The 10,548-nt window shown below is 44.8% G+C and overlaps 1 protein-coding gene across 1 annotated transcript; it reads right to left on the reverse strand.

Annotated features, from left to right (window-relative positions):
• Positions 1 to 521: 521 nt before the first annotated feature.
• On the reverse strand, positions 522 to 8,624 carry LOC142953031 (midkine-A-like). Its single transcript, XM_076095098.1, has 4 exons — positions 8,549 to 8,624; positions 7,219 to 7,386; positions 6,377 to 6,538; positions 522 to 682 (listed from the first exon to the last, which is right to left on the reverse strand). The coding sequence occupies exons 1-4, from the start codon at positions 8,622 to 8,624 to the stop codon at positions 522 to 524; spliced, it is 567 nt and encodes a 188-aa protein (XP_075951213.1).
• Positions 8,625 to 10,548: the final 1,924 nt, after the last annotated feature.

The following is a 10,548-nucleotide window of genomic DNA, read 5'->3' on the forward strand; positions in this document are numbered from 1 at the left end:
ATGAAAGGTATATAATACATACATGCATGAAAGACAAATGCGATCATTAGAAGTTCAGGACCAAATAGTAACAAATCAAAAGTAGAATCAAGAAAAGAACAGGGACACAGCATGCAGAAAGAGGATCAAACACAGTGACTGATCTTTTATGAGTGAGTTGGATGGTACGTCATACAAAATCTAAAGAAATGAAAGAGAATGTGTGAAACAATACAAAGTTCAGCAGACTTCACAAACATCAGGATAAACTACATGTGTGGAAGCTGTGGATGAAATAAAGACAGCAGCAATAAATCATTGCTGCAGGGAGCTGTTTATTTATTGATGAAGGCTTTCTTCTCTAACCTACATCAAAGACAAAGTGACACAGGTAAGTGTGTGTATGTACTGTGCTCATATGCTCTGGATGTGCATATGAGCTATGTGTTTTACAGGAGGCATGACACCATATCATCAACATCACAATCAGTAGAAGGAAAGTCCATTGTCCATTGTCCATTTCTACAGCCCAATATCAGAAATCAAGGGGCTTCACAATCACTATTTAGGTCCGCTTCACTTGCACCTGATCCCTGCCAGATTGTCTTGTGTGTCACTGCCAAGCTCTCCAGTGTTATCCTGGTTTTATCTGATCTGCCTGTTCCGACCCTGCCTGCCTGTTTTTTCGACTTGGATTCTCTGCCTGCCTCTTGTTGGATTTGTTTGCCTTATTGACTGACCTCCAGGTTTTGACCCTCCCCTGAACGCAAGTGAATCAAACTATACTTGTATTCTGTCTCTGTGTCGTGCTTTTGGGTTCCCGTGCGCAAGTACTTGTAATCATTACACAGATGGTGTTTAAATTTAGTTTTATAAACTTAGTTCCGGAACATGGACCACGCCCTGAACACAGCTCATTTCCTGTTCACTTCCTCTTCGACTCTGCTTTCACACGACGTATGACAGACAAGCCAACGCTCTTTGACTTTGCTTCAACACGATGTACGACAGACAAACAAACGCTCTTTGACTCTGCTTCAACACGATGTACGACAGACAAACAAACAAACTTCAACTCTGCTTCAACACGATGTACAACAGACGAGCAAAATCTTAAAACCGCTTGCCTTGCACAAAGGCTCTTTCTCAACCTTCCGGAAGACCAGCCATACCCCGAAGTCCCAGAGCTCCCTCCTTCTCTCACCACGCTTCATTGCCAGCAACCTCGGCTGCGTTTGGCCATCCACGTTCCCTGCGGCTCTCGATAACCATTCTCCATCAACTCCGAAGTCGCCCGCCATCCAACAGCCCGGGAGATCCCGATTTCGGCATCCCATCCCTCGACCCTAATCCCCTCATCCCTTCACCCCTTCATCCCTTAACACCCCCACGCCGCTCTCCCGACCGCCGGAGATCCAGGCACTCGACCGACCGGTGAAACCACCGAGACCCTCATTCACCATTTCGATGCTCCGACAGTCTCTACATATCCCACTTCTCCGAGTGGACAGCCTCTCAACTGAAGAACGCAATCATCCAACGCAACATTCCTTTACATCAGTCTGTTAAAAAAGCACAACTTTCAAACTATTCAAGCTCTCGCAGCACAATACTTCCGGGTTCCCCGCGCCACATCAGGCACGCGCCGAAGAAGCCCAGCCATCTACATCAGTCCCTCCAGAGGGCCAGGTCGTATACCACCCACCTCAAACTCCCTCCGTGCCAGAGACATCTCACCTTGCAATGTTTTTCCCCAAACTTCACTATTAACCCAGGCATGTGGGTATGACAGTGTCAAACGCAACATACCCTGCTCCACTTGTGGAAATTCCATGCTACGTCCAACACTATCTACCACAACCTGAGACCACAGCCAGAAACACAAATCCAGCATCAAACTGGCATCAGGAAATCTTTTTTCACAGCCAGAGTCAGTATGGCATGGAACTTAAGGCAGTCGACAGCCCTTCTCTAAACACATTTAAGTCGAGGCTAACAGCAGACTGGAAGCAGCATCAAAACTTACACAACTACACCTTCTCCTACTGAATGCCGTATCTCTGACTCCCGCACGTAGTTTAATTAATCGTGACTCATCTTGAAGAGGATCGATTCAAAACCTTGGATCGACCGGTAGGCCTCATTACCCTAATCGGGTACCTATCGACTGTACTAAAGATCATACTAAAGATCTTACATTCATCCCTCCATCCCAGCATCCTTTCCTTTTCTCTTACTTCTACCTTTCATGTCCTACCCACTTCGGCTAACTCCTCCCACCTCTACCGGCTACCCAAGCTGCACAGACCGCTCCAACAGGGAACAGGTAGGTAAATAGCACAGCTACCGGAGCAGCTCGGTGTTGGGTATCTTGCCCAGGGACGCAACAGTTGTTTTTTCCCGCTTACCCCTCTCTTCCTCCACCCCTACCCCGACTATCCATCATATCCCAGGACCTCAAGTGGGAGCTGAACATCAGCTCCATCACAAAGAAGGCCCAGCAGAGGATGTACTTCCTGAGGCAGCTGAAGAAATTCAACCTGCCAAAGACAATGATGGTGCATTTCTACACAGCCATCATTGAGTCCATCCTCTGCTCCTCCATCACGGTCTGGTACGCTGCAGCCACTGCCAAGGACAAGGGCAGACTGCCGAGATTTGCTCTGCTGAGAGGGTGATTGGCTGCAATCTGCAAGACCTCACGCCACACAAACAGTTTCTTCCCGTCCGCAGTTGGGCTCATTAACAAAGCCCGGGTCCCCCACTGACTCTGTCATCCCCAGGACATTTCCTTCTGGTCTCTCCCCTGCACATCCCTGTTTCTTTATTTAAACACACTCATCACTTTTAACATTTCACTTACACTTCACTTGTTTTACAGTCCTGTTATCTGTTTTGTTGTGCACTTTATTTTATATTTTATATTTTATTGTAAATTTTAATATGTTTCTATTTCTTGCACTGTGTTGATTGTTGATAGTTTAATGTTATTGTTTATTGTTAAATGTTACGCACCACCCGCCACGACAAATTCCTTGTAGGTGCAAACTTCCTTGGCAATAAACGGTTCTGATTCTGATTCTGATTCTGACTAGCGTTGCCCATCCCACTTAAAATGCTTCTCCTCATTTACACAGCTCCGCCAGTAGACAGTTCCAGCATCCTTCCGACTTATCCCACCTACCAGTTTCACTTTAGCAACAGCAATCACTTCCGCTCGATCATCCCCTGTGCCACACGTTCAGGCAACAGATTCTCACCGGTAACTACATCGACCTCGCTCAATCATCGATCCATCCACACGCAATCCCCACATCTCCTGGGAATTGCTAACCAAGCTCGACCACTGCACTCAAACAGCCACTCCCCACCTGCCCAGACATCACCAGGCTCCACCTAATTCCCAGCCTGGACTACTCCATGTAGTACATAAGAATTGATCACGCCACGCCCCCCATCCGCCTCGCAGGCCAAGAAGCCGGTCGCCCAAGGCAGACATCACCAGCGCCTTCAAAGTCCTTCCCACCAAACCCAACTACTGGTACCTTTTCAGTTTCCTTGGAAGGGTGCGTATTACTCCGCCATGCGTCCGTCCAAGAGCAGCCCGAAAATTTCCGATCGCTTATCCGAAGCACTCTGCCGGATCTCAACAAACGTCTCGTCACCGCAACCCCTCCCGCGCATCACTTATTTCTACGGTCTTAAAATTAACAACGTCATTATTGCGCTACCTACCGCCACACACTGGCACACGGAAGAGTACTTAATAGCCACTATATCACAGACTCAGATGCTCAACTATGGCAAATTATTTGCAGCAGCTAATTAATATGTATATTAATTATATATGTATATATGTATATATTTTCGGACCAATTAAGTGAAATTGGATATTTCCCACGGCACACTGGCGTGCCACGGCACAGTGGTTGAAAAATCACCGTCCTAGACGACTACTCACCGTCACGCTACCTTCCTCAAACCCAGCACATGGTCTAAACACTCGGCTTTCCTCCACCAGAAAATAAATAAATATAATTGATAGAATAAACAAAAAAATCCTCCTTGCCACACATCCTGTTAGTCGCCACCTGTGTTACAAACCTCCATGACCACGACACACTTGACGAAGCACGCAAAACCGAGCTTAACTACTGGCCTAATATCCCAAACGTTGAGTTGAATCTAATATTGAACTTATTCACATTATTCTTACATCAACGCAGATATGGTTCAATAATTTGTTCTAAACCAAAGTACAACAGTGGTAAACATCTGAGCTCACTTGCGAACTACTTTTCATGTAAAATATATCACAAAAAACTGACTCAGCATGTCAGCATTGGAATATGTTATTGTGACATTATATACACTGAAGATCAGCCTCTTGTTTGTTTAGTGTCCTTCTGAACCCAACTGTGTGATGAATATCTAACTATAATGTTTATTATTTTAGAGACTCTGCTCACAAACCTAATTCATATCAAGGTCAGAAGGTCATGGCACACTTGAACCAAACAGCACAGACCTTCTTACCCTCCACCTGACGAGACCCAGCTTGAGATTAGTCCACGCTATACATAAAGACCTCCAAATCTAAACCTAAGTCTTTAGTTTAGTCTTGTCAACTACAATATGTGTATCAACCCTGGGACCTCAACCCTCTGTCAGTGTTAACACCAGTGATGCAGGTACCTTTTTAAGAAAGGATCTCACAGTCACTATGTGGAACATTTCAAGTCTGTGTGTCAAGTGCAAAAGGAGATTTCAATGCTACTCTCCCTTACTGAGGGTCTGTGATCTTAAAGTTGGTATTGGGGCCCTATGGCCCCTGGCCCTAGTTATTTATGAGAAGTAAGAGGTGCATTGGGCCAGTCACAGTACTGGGATCCATAATGGATAAAACCTGTTCAGAAGAAGATAGATACAGTGTGCTTACAGGTCTAGAAAAGTCTGTAATAATACAAAAAAGACACAATGTCACACCATGTTGTGAAACTTTAATAAACAAAAGAAAAGTGGAAATATTACTGTTGCAGCAAGCCTTCTACAGGAGAAATGGAAAGGCTATTCTTTAGTAGGAGGAACAAGGGAAAGAAGTGAAAGAAATGTATAACGGTGGGCTTGTGTGTCCTAAGGCAAATTTATAAACTGATATTCCAAATGCACTTTTATCTACAAGTAACCGTGCTGATTGGAATTATTAAAACCGGATGGCTGTGTTTATTAGGACACAATGAAACACAAAGTAGACAGTTTGTGTGTGGATGATACTGACACATGCAAGAATAACTAAAGAATTGAGACCGGCTGAGACAACTGGGAGTTTAAATAGCTCCCATTCCCAGTGAAGCTCTGGTGGAGTGGAGGCCCAGAAAAGGTTTGGAAGCAGTGACGGTCACATAGAGACGGGGAACATTTTATACAATATTTCAAAGTTAAAGAAATTGATAACATGGTGGTTTAAAAAAAGTATAATATGAATATTCTAAATGCACTTAGATTTGGAAGCAGCTGGTTATAATGCTCCAGGCAATGCTTACTTTATTAGTCCTATAGAGATTTAGTGGTTGAAGAAACCTGTATTCAAAACAGTGTCTAGGCAACAATTCTAAGTGTTGGGGTCACTGTGCAGCTGTCAGCTGGTTCAGACCAGTACTCTTCTTAGACTCTGAAGACTCTTTACCACAGCCTGCCTTTAGTTGACCTGGCCGTTTCTCTTCTTTCCTGGAAAAAAGAGAAACATAGGCACAAACATTACACCATTGATTCACAAAATACTGGTCTGTAATTGCAGAAGAACATGACAGAAGTGACAAACTGCACAAATGGTCCTCAGGAGAGGCCCCAAAGTTAAGATATCAAAAGTGCTGGACAGAACACACTGAAGATTGCTCAAAGGTTCTCAGGGTTCATCTTCAGGATTTAGCTCAATGAGTTGCAGTGAAGAGCTATGTTGAAATATTTCTATTTATAAGTGGTGTTCAGCTGTAAAAGTGCTTACCTGCAGAGCTGATGACATTACTGTCGGCCTCAGCAGCACTTTACTGTGATTAGTGCTGGTAAGCAAATGTTAGCATGCAAAGACGTTAATTGAATTAAGATGGTAAACATGATACACATTATACCTGCTGTACACCAGCATGTTACTGTTAGAATGTTGCTGTTTGACTCAGAGCACAACTGTGCCTCAGTACAGCCTCACAGAGCTGCTAGCATGGCTGTAGACTCACCGTAGAAACAAATCATTCATGCATGATCCACAGAGGTGGAGATGGCTGAATGTTGCCAAGACAAGAAAAGCTCAAACATGGCTGCTAAGGAGCAACATCACATCACAGTTTGTTCTTCTTCACAGAGGTAAAGAAACAACCTGCCGTCAACTCGTCAGTCTAACCTTTGCTTTTTGTCTTGGTTTTTCCACTGCAAGGTTTGGAGACAGAAATAGTCTGTTGACACTCCGCATTATACAGAGCCTTCTTCAATGTCCCCATTCTGGTCCGCGAGCCAGAGCTTGGATCACACTCTCCCCAACTACCGAACCGATACTTGCAGTCAGCTGGAAGAGAGAAGTCACAAAGGAGATACCTGAATCACAGTTATCTCAAGACACGTTTCCAATAGAGCAGCACCGATTCAGGCCTTTCAAGTCTTTTTTACCGATTCTGGTTTTAAAATTGAGAACTTGAAGATCAAGCTCATCTCAAACTTGTGTAAAGTAGTCAGTGTTACTGTACTGCAGAAGTGATGTGAGACTAATACGACCTTACATAACAGTGCAGGTCTCCTTTAAGAGAGTCATGTAAAAAACACTTCCTGTCTTCAGAGTACAAGCTTCAGGCATCTCACCACAAAGTATGTCATAAACATTTGTTTCTAGTAGAATCTTCGCTGACACACTATCAACACAATGGTATCATTATAGCTACACAGAGGTATTTATATTCATGCAGTGCTGCTGTTCTGGATTGCATCATATGTTCCAGGTGGTGTGCTGTTGTTTCCACTACCTCTGTAGCCTACTATGCAGTCAGTGTGTGGTAGGCCTGGGAAATACAGCAAAAGTTACTGAAATACACACAATCTACCTTTCCTTATTTCACCTGCACTGTGTGTGTGTGTGTGTGTGTGTGTGTGTGTGTGTGTGTGTGTGTGTGTGTGTGTGTGTGTGTGTGTGTGTGTGTGCGTGCGTGTGTTTGTGCGCGTGTGTGTGTATGTGCGCGTGCGTGCGTGCGTTACCTCCAAATTCTTTTTTCCAGTTGCATGGTACTCTACATTTCATCCTGTTGTTCTGCTGGTCACATGACCCCTCTCTAAACCCTGCTCCACAGTCCCCGTTGCTAGGGACACAGTTGCCATAGCGCCAGTCAGTGCATTCTGACCCGGACTGGGAGGGTTTGTTTTTCTCTGAGGATAGAATAATCAGACATGCATAGGTTCAATATTATTTCATCATGCAATCCACAAATTCAATGACTACTCCAGCTGGTTCAACCAGTCTGCTTCTCACTCAAGGTGTCCAGAGACATTTGCCACTACACTTGTGACTCCTATTGACTGGTGGTGTGATAGATGGTGTAAGTGTAAGAACTGTACGCATCAACCTCCACTATGCAATGTCACATAAGCTTTGAAATGATTGAACACGTTTTAACCCAAAAACTTGATTAATTTACACTTTTAGTCTCTTAACTTTTCATAGACGAAAGGTCTCATTTTGTTGAATAAATCAGGTACTAATAAAATACTATGATTCCTACTGGCTCCCACTAAAACCCAGAATATAATTTAAAATCCTTCTCCGCACAGGCTCCTTCATATCTTAAAGAGATCTAGTTCTATATTACCCCACTAGAGAGCTGTAGAACGGGAACCAGAGCCTTCCGCTACCGAGCTCCTCTCCTGTGGAACCAGCTTCCAGCTTTGATATTCATCTTATTATCTCAGTCAAAAACAAAGCAAGTAACCGTATTGTTGAAATATTCCTTCAAATGGTGCGCTGCTTAGGCTTTCTGTTTGAGGCAGAAGTGAACCAATCCTCTGTGAAGAGCATAGTTGAAAGTGTGAGCAGTTAGAAAGCGTTGCTCAGTGACAACGCCTCATTACTCTGATCTGCCTGCTGAATGTGCTTCCTGTGGCAGCTGGGGTTAGTTAGCATTAGTATTACTGTAAGCTGCTTTCAACAGCGGCCTTATTCACAGGGAGGGAGACAAAGTTGCATTAATAACACGTTTGGGATACTATATCTTGAATGTTTAGCACATTTTGGCACATGCCATATCGTCTCATCTCTTCTTTTTGGGAATGATGGAATGTTGTAACAATGGACCTATAGGTAGCAATATGCAGTACAACATTAAAATCCATGCCCTCAGCTCCACTGTGTATAGCTGTAAATCCCAAATTCATCCCACACTAAAATAGAAATGTGGAGATATTGTCAGCTGTGTAGAGACATTCAATGAGATTTGGGCTTCAGCAATCAACATTTGCAGGAACGTATAATGTATTGTAACATGACACATATGAAAGAGAAGAGAGCAGGCAGGACAGGGAGAGAGAATCCTACCTTTCTTGTTTTTCCCTCCAGCTACACTTTTGACCATGATGAGAGTGACTAGCAGCAGCAGCAGGGCAGCCCTCATCCTGAACACACAGCAGAGGGAAAGTGCACATTCAAAAGTGTTGACCCTCACCTCGGGGTTATTTCATGTGAAATCTGTATCTGCTCTCAGCACACCATCACAGCTCAGAACAAGCTGACACCGGCTGTCTTATTACCAGAAATAAAAACAATTATTTTATAAAACCTAAATTTGAAGTGAAAATGTCACACACATCACTCATCAGCTGCAGGTTATGTTCATATACAGCAGGCTTCTATTGCCAGTTACTACCCACTAACCAGAATAAAATGTTGGCATGGTATGTTGATGTCGATACAAAAATATAGGTCATATCACCATTTCTAGAGAAGTTAATGTCGATATTATAATAATCACTCATTGAAACTGCACCCTCAGTTCGGTTAGGTTTAGGCAACAACTACCTGCTGAGGTTTGGTTAAAGATCATGGTTTGGGTTCAAGTAAGTTAGTTACTGCTAGTTTCACATGGGACACAAATGCCAGTGTCCTGGTTGATAGTCCTGTGTTTGACCTGTCCATCCACTCCCTACCTCCTCTCTGTGCAGACTTAGACTTTAACTAAATGCATTTTTGATGTGTCAAATACAAACGTAATCCAGGAACAAATATGTTTCCTCTGGAATGAAATTAACACTGTAGTTTTGTTGAATGGGAACAACACTTTTACGATACTAGGCTGCCAATATCTTTTTAAACAAATTAATTTAACTTGAGGTGATGAATTGAGGCGGTTCTTTGAAATCAGCCGGCTTTAGAAAGCGTTTGCCCAGAATTACATGGTGGAATAGGACATGCAGTTCTGTTGTTTTATCTACATGTTAAAGATGTTTTCAAGGTATTTATCTGATGTTTTCCTTTATATAACTCAAATTACATTACACACCTACACCATTTTTTTTTCACTTACAAGGGGGGTGGGGGGGGGGGGGGGGGTGTCTTTGTACAGTTGCACCCTGCTTTTCAAAGTTTCAAGTAGACAGATAGTGTCACGGGAGTTCACGGTTAGGACCCAATAGCAAGACCACAGGAGACAGAAGTTGATCTAACAGGTTTTATTTAGCCAGAATAAAGACAGGAAGGTGTGGAGCCCGTGGTCCGACACCAGAGGGCAGGCAGATCAACGGTGTGAGTCCCGTGGCTCGACACCGGAGGGCAGGCAGATCAACGGCGTGATGTCCCGTGGCTCGACACCGGAGGGCAGGCAGATCAACGGCGTGATGTCCCGTGGCTCGACACCGGTGTGATGTCCCGTGGCTCGACACCGGAGGGCAGGCAGAGCGGCGGTGAGTCGTGGCTCGACACCGGAGGGCAGTCAGAGCGGCGGTGAGTCGTGGCTCGACACCGGAGGGCAGGCAGAGCGGCGGTGAGTCGTGGCTCGACACCAGAGGGCAGGCAGAGCGGTGGTGAGTCGTGGCTCGACACCGGAGGGCAGGCAGAGCGGCGGTGTGTAGTCAGTTAACACAACGGAGGGCACGGGGGATTCCCGGACCGGCGGACACTGGAGGCAGGCGCTTGAGGCAGAAGATGATACAGGGTTGAAACGGGTGAAAGACGGTACGACCTAACAGCCCCAGACTGCAGGACCAGAGTTTATATAGTGCCAGGGGAATCGTTAGTGGGACCTGAGTCTGGTGTGTTAGCCTGCGGGAGGTAATCGGCTGGAGTGTCTGCAGCTGTGCACAATCAGGGGTGTGGCCATGGGAGGTGTCTGGAGGCAGAGGACAAACACAGAGCACATGGCACACAATAACAAACAGGAGAATGACAGGACACATGAGGAGAAGAGATCAGGGGAAACAGAGGTAACACACAACGGGTCAGACAGGGATCCTGGATCCTGACAGATAGGTGTGAAGACATTCCACCACACTTAGCTTGTACACATGAATGTCCTGCATACAACAGAAGAAGACACCAGCCAT

This window comes from Anarhichas minor, unplaced genomic scaffold (assembly GCF_050575085.1).
Source record: "Anarhichas minor isolate MPS153535 unplaced genomic scaffold, ASM5057508v1 ptg000018l, whole genome shotgun sequence".
NCBI classification, from domain to species: Eukaryota; Metazoa; Chordata; class Actinopteri; order Perciformes; family Anarhichadidae; genus Anarhichas; species Anarhichas minor.

What these genes read in the sequence shown, in the direction of transcription:
- LOC142953031 (XM_076095098.1), bottom strand. Translation starts at nt 8,624, where the DNA reads ATGAGGGCTGCCCTGCTGCTGCTGCTAGTCACTCTCATCATGGTCAAA. An exon ending in TGGAGGGAAAAACAAGAAAG is followed by an intron (nt 7,387 to 8,548) that starts GTAGGATTCTCT and finishes TTCTATCCTCAG; the next exon opens with AGAAAAACAAACCCTCCCAG. An exon ending in AACCAAGACAAAAAGCAAAG is followed by an intron (nt 683 to 6,376) that starts GTTAGACTGACG and finishes AACAAGAGGCAG; the next exon opens with GCAGAGAATCCAAGTCGAAA.